The following is a 13,871-nucleotide window of genomic DNA, read 5'->3' on the forward strand; positions in this document are numbered from 1 at the left end:
AGCATTTAGTCACTGGGCCACTGTGCTGCAAGCAATCTATTCAAGTCCTCTCTCATGGGTGGCAGGGGCCAAAGTACTCCAGCCATCATCTGCTGCCTTCCCAAGTACTATACTAGCAGGACGCTGGATGGGAAGCCAAACAGCTGGGGCTTGAACCAGCACTCTGATACGCTGGTATCGCTAGTGGTAGCTAAACCTGAGGTAGCACAATGCTGGCCAATCTTTTTACTTGATTTTTAATTTTAATGAAATGAATGAATTTTACAATGAATTTTAATGAAATCACAATTTTACTTTTCCTGTTCAGAAAACCTTCTGTCATTAAAAGTAGAATAAGTATTTTCTTTGCTACATTTGAAATTTTAACTATTTACAGCTCTGGTTGTATTATAAATATATCTATGATGAATACATAACTATACTGTAAAATTTAGTTAATAAAAACTTCCCTGGGCCCGGTGCCATGGCCTAACTGCTAAAGTCCTCACCTTGAACGCACCGGGATCCCATATGGGTCCTGGTTTTAATCCCGGCAGCTCCACTTCACACCCAGCTCCCTGCTTGTGGTCTGGGAAAGCAGTCGAGGATAGCTCAAAGAATTGGATCCTGCACCTGTGTGGGGAGAAATGGAGGAGGCCCTGGGCTCCTGGCTTCAGATCAGCTCAGCTTCAGCCATTGTGGGCACTGGGGGAGTGAACCAGTGGATGGAAGACTTTACTCTAGAGCTTTCCTGCTCTGTAAATCTGAGTTTACAATAAAAATGAATAGTACAATAAATCTTAAAATTTCCCTGAAAGACTAAACTATTCCACACTCCATTCCAAGCTTTAAAATTTTTGCTAAGTTACACAATTATCTTGCCCCAAATAGAAGGAAGAACTTAAAAACACTGGCTGAGGGCCCGGCAGCATGGCCTTTAAGCTGAAGTCCTTGTTTTGAACACACTAGGATCCCATATGTGTGCCGGTTCTAATCCTGGCAGTTCCACTTCCCATCCAGCTCCCTGCTTGTGGCCTGGGAAAGCAGTTGAGGACGGCTCAAAGCCTTGGGGCCCTGCACCTGCGTGTGGGAGACCTGGAGGAAGTCCCTGGCTCCTGGCTTTGGATTGGCACAGCACAGGCCGTTGCGTTCACTTGGGGAGTGAATCATTGGATGGAGGATTTTCCTCTATCTCTTCTCCTCTCTGTATATATCTGACGTTACAATAAAAATAAAATAAATCTTTTTAAAAAAACACTGGCTGGGGTATTAGAGGGAGTGCATAATCAATATGTATATTTGACTAATTATGTTTAATGGTAATAAAGAGGGAAAGCCAAATTTTTATTTAGCAATTAAAATGTTTGAGTCTTGAAAAAAATTTGTTTATTTGAGAAACAGGGAGCTAAAACGAAAAATCTTTCATTCATTCTTGCCTGCTCCAAATGTCCACAACTGCCATGTCTGCGCCAGTACAAAACCAAGAGCCAGGAGCTTCTTTCATGTCTCCCTCTTGGGTTTAGGGACCCAAGGACTAGGGGCATCCTCTGAATGCTTTATCACACACATTAGCAGGGATTTGGATTGGAAGCTTCTTGAACTGGTGCCTTTATGGGATGCTGTCATTGCCGGTGGCAGCTTGATGCTACAATGTCACAACTGTGCTCCTTAGGTCTTTATTTTTTTTTTTTAAAGATTTATGTATTTTTATTGGAAAGGCAGATATACAGAGAGGAAAATCTTCCATCCAATGATTCACTCCCTAAGTGAGCGCAACGGCCGGTGCTGCACCTATCTGAAGCCAGGATCCAGGAACTTCTTCTGGGTCTCCCACATGGCTGCAGGGTCCCAAAGCTTTGGGCCGTCCTCGACTGCTTTTCCAGGCCACAAGCAGGGAGCTGGATGGGAAGTGGGGCTGCTGGGATTAGAACTGGCGCCCATATGGGATCCCGGCGTGTTCAAGGCGAGGACTTGAGCTTCTAGGCCATGCTGCTGGGCCCGGTCTTTTTTTTTTTTTTTTTAATTTATTTGAAAGGCAGGGAGGAATTGGTTTATTTACTGATCATCTTCCATCTTCTGGTTTACTCACCAAATGGTAGCAACAGGCACCTGTGCCAGGAAAGCCACATTAGCAGGAAATTGCATCCTAAGTATAGCTTAGTTGGACCCTAACCAGGCAGTACAATGTAGGATGACAGGAATTCTGTGGGGGCTTAACTTGCTGTGCTGTCATACCTGTCTGTAAATGTTTATTCAAAAGGTGTTGTACATATGTTTTATTTAAGGCTTTAAAAATATTTTTATATCTATTGGAAAGGCAGATCTGTAGAGAGAAGGAGATACAGAAAGATCTGTCCGCTGGTTTACTCCCCAAGTGATCGCAACGGCCATAGCTGAGTTGATTCAAAGCCAGGAGCCTCTGAGGGTCTCCCACGCGGGTGCAGGGACCCAAGGCTTTGGGCCGTCCTCTGCTGCTTTCCCAGGCCACAAGCAGGGAGCTGGATTAGAAGAGAAGTAGCTAGGATATAAATTGATGCCCCATATGTGATCCCAGTGCATGGAAGATGAGGATTTAGCCACTAGACTGTGGCATTGGACCCAAGGCTTTCTCAAATTCAAGCTATATGAGTATACAAGTTAGAACTTGATGATATGAAAAAAATATTAGCTAGTAATTATAATTTCAATATGGGAATAGTTCAAATATTAATTTCCTTTTGTCTTTTTACCCCCAGTTTTGTTTGGGTTTCTTTGAAACTGGTTTATTTTTGTATCTAGAAAGTAGATTAAGGGTAGGATTTTGTGACAGAAGTTTTAAGTTCTGTTTAATATGTCAGGTATAGTGCATTGAAACCCGAATAGCTTAGAAATGTTTATCTTTGAAGGAAAACAAGTATGTTTTCTAGGTAAGCATTTTTGCTAGTTATGTTACTTAATACTTCTTATCTTCTAAACTAATGTGTTTAGATTTTTATTTTGAATGTGGATATATTCAGAAGATGGGTTTTCAATTGTTTGGAGCTTTATATTGAATGAAATATGTGACAGAGTAATTAAGGAAATTCTTTAAATATTTTTGATAGTGAAAGCAAGTTGAATACATTGGTGCAGAAGCTTCATGACTTCCTGGCACAATCTGAAGAATCTGAAGAAACAAGCTCTCCTCCTCCACGACCTGCAATGAACCAAAGCATAGGTACATTGATAAACTTACCTGCTATAGCTTCTAACCTTTTTTCTTTTTTCTCTTTTTGGCTGGCGGGGGGACAGGCGGAGGTCAGGGGAGTAGTTATTAAAGCTTTTAGTTTGTGGAAAATTGGCAAGTTAAACTTCTGTTACATATCTTGCCTAGTATCTTATATTCTAGAACATTCTAACTTTGGTAAGTAAAGCTTTATAAGAATGTGGTTATAGGGATTTTTAAAAGCATTTATTATGGTTTTATATATAATGAACATTATATATAAAAATATATATACATATATAAAATCTATATTTCACCAGCTTTCGGACAGGGTGATGAAAGTTGACTGAAAAGTGGATGAAATTATAAGAGGAATAATACAGAAATGTTTTATTAGCTACTTATGTAGTAGTATATGTTACATTTTTGTTTGATAACATCTGTGAGTAGATTTGGTGCGCTTAAGACCTCCTCTCTGTTTTAATAACTGTTTACTTGAGAGGCGAGGGGGAGGTGAGTCGAGGGAAAGAGCTCCCATCGGCTTGGTCATTCCCAGGTACCTGCAGCAGCCCCAGGGTCAAGGCTGAAGGTGGGAGCTATTGAAACAATCCAGATATCACTTGAATAGCAAGAACTCAATTGTTTGGGTCATCACATTGCCTTTCTTCTTAGGGTTTGAATTAGCAGGAAGCTAATGTTAGGATCTGGAACTGGGTGTTGATCCCAGACATTGTGACTTCTGATGTAAGGTACATAGATCTTAACTGGGGTCATCTTTTAAAGATTTATTTATTTATTTGAAGAGTAGAGTTACGGAGAGGGAAAGAGAGAAATGTTCCACCTGCTCATTCATTCCCGAAATGACCGCAATAGCCAGGAGTAAGAAGTCAGGAGCCAGGAGCTTCATCTGGGTCTCCCACATTGGTTCAAAGACCCAAGTACTTGGGCCATCTTCCACTGCTTTGCCAGGCACATTAACAGGGAAGCTAGATTGGAAGTTATATGGCTAGGATTGGAACTGGCACACTTGCGGGAACCAGATTTACAGTTGGTGGCTTAATTTGTTGTGCACCAATGCCAGCCCTTTAGCTCTTGTCTTAACCACTAAGTAAAATAGGCTGCCTGCTCAATTTTTTTAAAAAAAATCCTGTATCATTTTAAAAAACATGTCCTGATTATTGTTTTCCAGTTTACAAGACTAGCCACATATATGGAGCTGAGCACACAAAAATTTTTCACAAAAGTTTAAGATAGGTCAAAGTGTATGATGAACGTGTAATTGGAGTTACACAAGAGAAGACAAAGGGTCACCAGGGCCTGGCGTGGCTAAAGTCCTCGCCTTGAATGTGCCCGGGATCCCATATGGGCACCGGTTCTAATCCTGGCAGCTCTACTTCCTATCCAGCTCCCAGCTCCCTGCTTGTGGCCTGGAAAAGCAGAAGACAGGCCAAAGCCTTGGGACCCTGCACCTGCATGGGAAACCTAGAGGAAGTCTCTGGCTCCTGGCTTTGGATTAGTGCAGCACCGGTTGTTGCGATCACTTGGGGAGTGAATCAATGGATGGAAGATCTTCCTCTCTTTCTCTCCTCCTCTCTATACAACTGACTTTGCACAAAACAAAAACAAAAACTTAAAGGACCAGCAGCCAGATTTGTTGAAATATCAATTATCTAAACATTATATTAAAAATTTGGGGCACAGTTACAGAGGGGTACATATGCCCACCCACCTACCCAACTATTTGAGCCAATTCCACTGCCTCCCATGGTTAGCGTTGGCAGGAAACTGGAATTGGGAAGTCTAACCCAGACATTTCAATATGGGATGGAAACACCTGAGAGAGAGAGAGAAAGACAGAAACACAGAAGGAGGGAGGGAAGGGAGAGAGGTACAGGTGTCTCCTTTTCATTGGTTTATTCCCCAAATGGCTGAAGTGGCTAGAGCTAGGTCAATCCAGATCCAGTAGATTTTCTTGGATCTCCCATGTGGGTATAGGGGTCCAAGCACTTGTTTTTTTAACTTTTTCTTTTTGTTAGTTTTCAAATTTAGTGGTTGTCAAATTGAGTAATTTTCAACATTTTACTGTTTTCTTCAAATGTAGACCGTACACACATACACACTCATTTACTATTTTGTATTAATACAAATATCACAAAATAAGGAATTTATGACAATGATCATAATCTAAGCTCCTCCCTCCCTCCCTCTCTCCCTCCTTCTCTTTCCCTAGCTCCCCCACTTCTCTCTCTCTCTTCCTTTTTTTTCTTAGCGTCAGAATCCAGTACAAGATTACATATTGCATACAGTTATTGTCATGTCTCATTACTCTCATTTTATTTTTTTAAATGATTTATTTATTTTATTACAAAGTCAGATATACAGAGAGGAGGAGAGACAGAGTGGAAGATCTTCGTCCGATGATTCACTCCCCAAGTGAGCGCAACGGCCCATGCTATGCCGATCCGAAGCCAGGAGCCTCTTCCAGGTCTCCCACGCGGGTGCAGGGTCCCAAAGCTTTGGGCCGTCCTCGACTGCTTTCCCAGGCCACAAGCAGGGAGCTGGAAGGGAAGCGGGGCTGCTGGAATTAGAACCGGCGCCCATATGGGATCCTGGGCGTGCAAGGCGAGGACTTAACCACTTGCGCTACCGCGCCGGGCCCCAGACCAAATTCTTGAATGTACTAGCAAGTACAGGGCCCAGCACAGTCCATCGCCCTGATCAGCAGCTGGTGGTTGCAATCACTGGGATAGTTCTGTTTTCAGCCCCGCCTTCCACTGGAACCAATGGGTGTTGCAGTACAGCCTGGTTCTGCCCAGCACATACTCGGCCCTCGCATAACCAAGTGGGAGCTGCAGCCTAGTTGGAGCGACCCACAATAACCCCCACCAGGACTGCCCCCGTACCCTGGTTTGCCAGTCTGTGTAGCAGTAGTCCAGTCTGCCCCACACCCCATTCCACCCCAGCCCCTGTCCTGGTTTTCGTGCCCTCCCATGGGAGTGGTAACCTAAGAGGGATGAACCCACTTTTTCCCTCCCAGGCCTCTCCCATTCCCAGATTATGCACTCTCCAGATAGTTCTGTGGTTTGACTTCACACAACTAGGTCCCAGTGCTGGCTTCTGCCAGCTGATGCTGTAGCTAAGCCCAAACAACCCTCACCCACTCTAATTTTGTTTGCACCAGTAGGAACAATCAGCCCAGCCTGGCTTTTGCCTGATCTGGTCCACATGAGGTGCACAGGTGTTATAGCCCTGCCTAGTCTGGTCTGCCCCCCTTCCAGCCCACGCTCTCCAGCGGGAGTAGCTGTCCAGCAAAGGAACCCTCCGTTATTCCCTCTGCCGATGCTGCCCCATCCCTTCCTTGTTCTCACACTTGCTGGTTGGGCACTGCGGTCCCTTCTGGTACCGGCAGCCTCACCTTGGCATTCTGTATTGTGCACTAGTCTTTGTTGCGACCAAACCCGGCTCGACCCACATTGTTCTAGTGCTTGGATTTGCCAGTGGGTGACGTGAACTGATTCAGCCTGGTCTTTCCCTGACCCATGCCAAATGTATGCCAGCCGGAAACTTTCCATGACCTGTTCTCGGCTGTTTCAGAGCCTATCGTGCTTCTTGCACTTACCTGCTGGGTCTGTGTCCTGCCAGAGGAGTTGCTCAGGCTCCTCCATCAGAACCTCTCCCAATGCCAGATTTTGCGCATTCCAGTGGGTCCATGAGCCAACCCTACTCAGTCCACCTCCTGTCCTAGCAGGAACAGTGGCTTTTCCTGACTGGCCTTCAACCCAAACTGGTCCTTGCTATTGGATGTTTCAGCCTAGCCATGGTTTGTCCATACCCACATATGGCTCACACATGGCTCAGTAGGGGTTTGAGACCTTGCCTAGTCCATCGCACATCTGCCCTGGTCCTCCAGGACACCAAAGGGTGTTGGGTCTGGCCCAGTTTGGTGCATCCAGTCGCAGTCCACACTTGTGCCAAGGGAGACTACAACCGTTTCCAGATCAGAACGCAGCCCCCCTTCCAGGCCACACGCCCCTTGTTGGGAGCCTCAACCCAGCTAGGGTTGTCCCCTTAGCTCCCCAGTTGGGCCTGTTCCCAGCCATAGATCACATGCATGCCAGTGGTTGCTCTGACTTAGCTTGGCATAGTCCCTCACCTGTCCTGACCTCTGCCTTAGACACTGTGGCTTAGTGCTCCTGGCTCATGCAGACCAGTAGGTACAAGAGCCTGGCTTGGCATGACCTGTGTCCGTCCTAGTCCCTAGTTTCACTTGTGGGTTAAAGTTGGCTCAGTCATGCCCGGTCCACCCTGTTCCATTAGCAATTGACACATTAGCCAGCTGTTGGAGCTACATTTCCCAGCTTGTCCAACCCCCAGGTCTGGACCACATGTTCACCAGTGGGAGCTATGACTCACCGAGGGAGTTTCCCAAGTTCCTCCATGTAATCCGCTCCCAGGCCCAGTTCTCATACATTCCATTGTGTTAAGGCCAGTGCCCGGCACAGTCTGGCCTTCCATTTCGCCTTGTATGAGCTGGTGAACGTTGCAGCCCGGCCCACCCCACACCTTATTCAGGATGCACATTTGGGTGCTGCTGCCTTGACCAGTCCAGACTGTTGTGGGTTCTTTTACCTGTGATTCATGGCAGGCTCCTGGATCACACCTAGCTTAGTCCATCACCACCCCAACTCTTGAGCTAACCAATGGGGCTAGAATATTCACAGGATTTGGCCCGCACATCCCCCACAGAATCTACCCTTGGTTATGGTTCTAGTGCTAATTAATATAATGGCCCTGCTTAATGTGACCCTTCTCCTGCTCCATCATCATGTCAGGTAACAGGATATGATTCTGCTGGATAAGCCCCGAGCCATAGGTTTTGCATGGACTGGTATTTGGTGGTCAGCATTGTTCAGTGATTACAAGTTTTACAAAAGAGTTACTGCCAATGGGAATCTTTACGAATGCTTCACGCCCTTGAAGCACAATGGGTTCAACCTGGAGCTACCTAAGCCGCGATTCAAAGAACCAAATCCCCAGCGGTCCAGGTTGGGTGGGCAGCAGGCGGAGCCTGGCGTCAAAAGGTGCACTAGCTGCCCGGGGACAGCTCACCATGTGCACATGGTGGTTGTCATCTGGGATCCAGCCATGAGATCCCCTGTTCTGAGACCCACCAGCAGGATGTTTCTAAAATTAAAAAAAAAAAAAAGATTTATTTTATGATACAGTCCTATAGGCTTCATGATTTTCCCTACCCCCCTTCCCAAGTTCTCTCACTGATTTCTGGTACATTATTACAGTAATACAGTCCTTCATAAATAGTCATAAATCCATCATTCTGCTATTTAAGTGTATCCTGACATTATAGGTATGGACAATGGCAGAGTCCAGCATCCTATTGTCAAGATATATTTTATACTTTGATTGGAAGTTCTTCTTTGATTTGGAAGTAGGGATACATACTGCATTGTGTCTTTATATCTGGATTTGATAGTCTGTTGCAGTTACTGCACATCCCCTAAAATGGAAGGCCATAAAATAAAATCAACAACAGGAAGAAAAATAGAAAATTTTGTGGCTTTACCTACCACTACGCTGGACCCTCTTCAGTGATTTGCCCTTTATTATGATGGAGGTTTTGGAATGTTTAGATCGATGATTTTGTTGAATGGCCTTAATGTTGGTGGTTGCTTAGTTATGAGATTCACGTTATATATTTTTGGCAGGAATACAACATAAAGTATGTTTTTCTTAGTGTATCCTATCACATTATATGATTTGTTCCTTTATTAGTTTTTTATTGGTTAATCCAGTATGAATTATTTTTTGGTAAGTAGCACAAAATTAGATGGGGAGCATTTTGAGATTACTCTGGCATTTTTATCATCAGAAGTTACTGGATTAAAAAACAAAACCCATGTATTGTCTAGAAGAGATACACTTCAACAAAAACCAGTGGAAACTATATTGCATGTATTTTGATGTTTTTGGTTAATTTCATCTCTTCAAAACACTTATTAAATCATTCAGTGACTCGTAGATTATACAGTAGCATCATTTAAGGGGATGTATAATGGAGACTGTCATATCTAGTAGCAAGTCATTTAACTTCACGGCATTGTAAATTTCTATTCTTTTTATTGTTGATTTTGTATTATGACTTTTCATTCGAGAGGATGTACAGTAGCTTTGAAATGGAGAGTAAAATTCTAATGTGAGGATATAATGTAGTATGCATTTCTACTTCCAAAGATGGACTTATAACGAAACTGCTTACTATATCTTGACAATAGGATGCTGGACTCTCTGCCATTGTCCATGCCTGCAGTGATGGACATATGACTGTGTATGAAAAACCATACTTTAGTAATGATGTAGAGGAACTAGTTTTTGGGGGGTGGAATTGGGGCGGGGATAAGACAAATACTAGGAGCCTATGGAACTGTATTATAAAATAATAATAATAAAATGTTAAAAAAGAAGTTAGTCTGCGGTGACTGCTGTCAACGTATAGCAAGTTATGTGGTGCTTGCATCACTTATGCTGCCTGTTTGAGTCCTGGATGTTCTACTTCAAATCTCACTTGTCTCTAATGGCTTGGGACAGCCCCCAAGGGAGGCACTAGTCCTTGGCCCACTTCACCCATGTGGGAGGCCCAGAAGAAGCTCCTGGCTCTTGCTTTTGGACCAGCTCAGCTCCACCCATGTAGGCATTTGCACAGTGAAGATGAAGATTTCTGTCTCCCTCTGTAATTCTGCCTTTCAGATAAATCTTTTTTTAGATACTATGTTTTCTGTTGCATAAACTTGGAACTTAAGTCAAATTTATTATATAATAATTCTGTAGCTCAGGAGTTGGGGAACTTTGCTAGGCTCCAATCAGGTTAACTGTCAGCTAAAGTCTGTTTGTTAGTAGGAGTGTGTTCCTATCTGGAGGCTCTGAAAAAAATTAATTTCCAGACCTTTTCAGGTTGAAAATAGGAGTCCCTCGTTTTTCTTTTTATTTTTTTCAGACTTTATTTTTAATGTTTACATGAGAGGGAGTGTAAATATGGAGGAAGGTGGGTGGGACAAATAATTCAGATTTTTTTTTTTAAAATTCTGTGTCTACAGGGAAGGGGAGCAAAGGTGCTGCTCCTTATTGTCAAAGCACGTTAGTACTTGGGATTGGGCAATGGTTTTTTGAAGATTGAGGCCTTAGAGACCTCAGTGTGCACAAGAGTGCCCTGAGTGTGCCACCCGAGTGGTCTTGATAGTGCTGAGAAATGGCTAGTTTTGTTGCTCCAGGAATGAGAAAATATCTTCACAGTCTTTCTGGGGTGACCTCAGAATTTTGTGTGTGTCAGCAGTCTGTCACCTGCACCAGTTACTGCACGTACTGGTGGATGCAGCTGCCTGGTCAGTATACCCTGGCCTCATATCTCCCATGAACCCATCGGTGCAGCTGCTTTGTTACCAGCAATCTAACACTCGCCTAGATGCAAAGAATCTTAGGCAGTTGCCTACAACTGGGGCCACAATTTTCTTTTTTTCTTTTTTTTTCTTTTTTGGCACAGAATCTACCCCTGGTTATGGTTCTTGAGTGCTAGTTAATGTAATGGCCCTGCTTAATGTGACCCTTCTCCTGCTCCATCATCATGTCAGGTAACAGGATATGATTCTCAAGGACAATGGGGCCACAATTTTCAATCAACATTTGCCATAGTCTTTTCTGTTAATTCATTCAGCTGTCCACATTTCTTCTTGCATAGCCCCCTACATCTTCAGAGCCAGCAGCAGTACTTGGAATCTTTGTTATGTTTTGAATCTTTGACTTGTCCTTTTGTTTCATGCTTCCGGTGCCTTCTAATGGAGAGCTATATCTCTGCCTTTAAAAAAACCCTCAGATGATTAGATTAGGTTTTCCCTCCCTTGCCATCTGATAAATTCTCAGTTTTAAGACCAGATGGGCCAGTCCAAATAGCATAATTATGGGAGTGATGTTCAGGCACTTAAAAACAACAACAACAAAAAAACCCAAACGTGTAAAATAGGACTAAAGTTACATTTTTTCACGTGTGATTTTAATTTATTTTTAAAAATGATCTTAGTTTATTAGGGTACAAAGGGTCAAGGGCTGTAAGCAAGTGGGTAATACTATTGCTTCCACACTAATATTATCATTTTTCCCTGGATCTGGGGTCAGGGGAGACACAAAGGGAAAAGCTCCACCCAGCCTCCCACACAACCCAGGAACCGATGTGAGGCACGCTCTGAGGGTCCTGCTTAAGCAATTTTGATAGTTTAACAGGTCTGAATTGCTGCCAGTCTCACTGTTCCAATCGCGATGAAACCTATTCAGAATCCACTGGCTGACAGTTTCTTCATGGTTGGGGTTCTGAGATCAGAGGTTCAGTTGGAGGGATCTCCAAAGAAACTTCATCTGAGATGATCCCAAACCTGATTCTTGTGTGAATTTGCCAGTCCTTCGCCCTAATCAGCTTATGCATATGCTGGTCATTGCAATTCTGTTTCCAGCTCTGTCATCCCCTTGAACCAATGGTTGTGGTAGTCTAGCTTGAGCCTACCCACTTCATACTCAGTCCTCATGCAAACCAGTGGGAGCTGCAGCCTAGTTGGGGTGACCCCCCATAACCCCCACAACCCCCACCAGGCCTGCTCCCTACCCTGGTTCCATGCATGCCAGTATGCACCGCCGCCTTGTTCAGTGTGCCCCACATCCCATTTAGCTCTGGTACTTGTCAGTGGGCATTGAAGCCTAGTTCAACCCAACCAACCTACTGTCCAGCCCACACACATACTGGCAGGTGCCTTTCTGTCTAGCCACCCCTGCCCCTATCCTGGTTTTTATGTTCTCCAGGGGAGTGGTTACCCACGGGGAGGTGCCCACTATCTCCCTGCTAGGCCACTCTCCAGGTGGTTCTGGCATTTAACTTAACAGAATTGGCCCCCAGTGCCAGCCTCTGCCATCTGATGTGGCAAAGCCCAACCAACCCTCAACCACTCTAATTTTTTTTATTTATTTTTTTTTATTATTTTTATTATTTTTTTATTGGAAAGGTGGATATACAGAGAGGAGAGACAGAGAGGAAGATCTTCCCTCCGATGATTCACTCCCCAAGTGAGCGCAATGGGCCGATACTATGCCGATCCGAAGCCAGGAGCCTCTTCCAGGTCTCCCACGCGGGTGCAGGGTCCCAAAGCTTTGGGCCATCCTCGACTGCTTTCCCAGGCCACAGGCAGGGAGCTGGAAGGGAAGCGGGGCTGCCGGGATTAGAACCGGCGCCCATATGGGATCCCGGGCGTGCTAGGCGAGGACCTTTAACCACTTGCGCCACCGCGCCGGGCCCCACTCTAATTTTTTTTAAAGATTTATTTTTATTATTTTTTATTGGAAAGGCGGATATACAGAGAGGAGGAGAGACAGAGAGGAAGATCTTCCGTCCGATGATTCACTCCCCAAGTGAGCACAACGGGCCGATGCTATGCCAATCCGAAGCCAGGAGCCTCTTCCAGGTTTCCCACGCAGGTGCAGGGTCCCAAAGCTTTGGGCCGTCCTCAACTGCTTTCCTGGGCCACAGGCAGGGAGCTGGAAGGGAAGCGGGGCTGCCGGGATAGAACCGGCGCCCATATGGGATCCCGGGCATGCAAGGCGAGGACCTTAACCACTTGCGCCACTGCGCCGGGCCCCCCACTCTAATTTTTGCTTGCACCAGTCGGAACAGTCATCCCAATCTGGCCCTTCCCTGACCTAGCTCACATGAGGCCCACAGGTGTTGTAGCCCTGCCTGGTCTGGTCTGCCCACATCCCACCTCATGCTCTTCAGTGGGAGTGGGTGTCCAGCAGTGGAGCCCACATTCCCCTGCCCCCTTTGCCTCCTTCCCCCTCGTGCTCACATGTGCTGTTTGGGCACTGCAACCACATCTGGTATGACTCACCTCACCTTGGCATTCCTTAATATGCACTGGTATGTGTTGCAACCGAAACTGGCTTGCCCCACACTCTATGCTGGCGCTCAGATTCGCCAGTGGCCGATGTGAACTAGTTCAGTCTGGTCTGCCCCCCACCTATGTTATATGTATGATGGTGGATATCTTGCTCTGGCCTGGTTTGGGTTGCTCCCTATCGTGGTTCTTGCACTCACTCGTGCGGGCTGTGTTCCGACAGAGGAGTTTCCCAAGCTCCTCCTTGAGAACCTCTCCCTATGCCAGGTCTTGTGTGTACTGGTGGTTCCATGGGCCAGCTGTCATTGCTGGCCTTCAATCCATTCCAGTTTTTGGTGATGGCTGTTTCAGACTAGTCAAGGCTTGTCCATACGCAGACACTGCTCAGACACGGCTCAGTAGGGGCAGAGACCCAGCCTAGTCCATCCTACATCTACCCTGGTTCTCCAGAGCACCAGATGGTGTGCCAAGCCCCAGGCCACAATTGTGCCTAGGGAGATTGCAGCCATATCCAAACCAGAATGCAGCCCCCACTCCGGCCCTCGTACCTTCCCGTGGGAATCCCAATCCAGGAAGGGTGTACTCTCACAGCTCCCCAGCCGAGTCTATTCCCAGCTCTAGATTGCATCCATGCCAGTGGGTACTTTGGTCTAGTTGGCTTAGCCCCTCACCTGTCTCAGACTTTGCCTTTGATGCTGTGGTGTAGTATCGCTGCCTCATGAAGACCAGTTGGGGTAAGAGCCTAGATCAGCATGACATGTGCTCCA

General features: G+C 45.5%; 1 protein-coding gene across 8 annotated transcripts in view; it reads left to right on the forward strand.

The window, feature by feature from the left end:
• ATRX (ATRX chromatin remodeler) overlaps nt 1-13,871 on the forward strand; it is a 188,983-nt gene that overhangs the window by 19,242 nt on the left and 155,870 nt on the right. For all 8 annotated transcript variants that reach the window (XM_040999433.1, XM_040999434.1, XM_040999436.1 and 5 more), the window contains exon 2: nt 3,063-3,175. In XM_040999433.1, coding sequence (XP_040855367.1) covers nt 3,063-3,175 — 113 coding nt within the window. The remainder of the gene's footprint in view (nt 1-3,062; nt 3,176-13,871) is intronic.

This window comes from Ochotona curzoniae, unplaced genomic scaffold (assembly GCF_017591425.1).
Source record: "Ochotona curzoniae isolate NIBS_2020 unplaced genomic scaffold, NIBS_Ocur_1.0 scaffold_1852, whole genome shotgun sequence".
Classification (NCBI taxonomy): Eukaryota; Metazoa; Chordata; class Mammalia; order Lagomorpha; family Ochotonidae; genus Ochotona; species Ochotona curzoniae.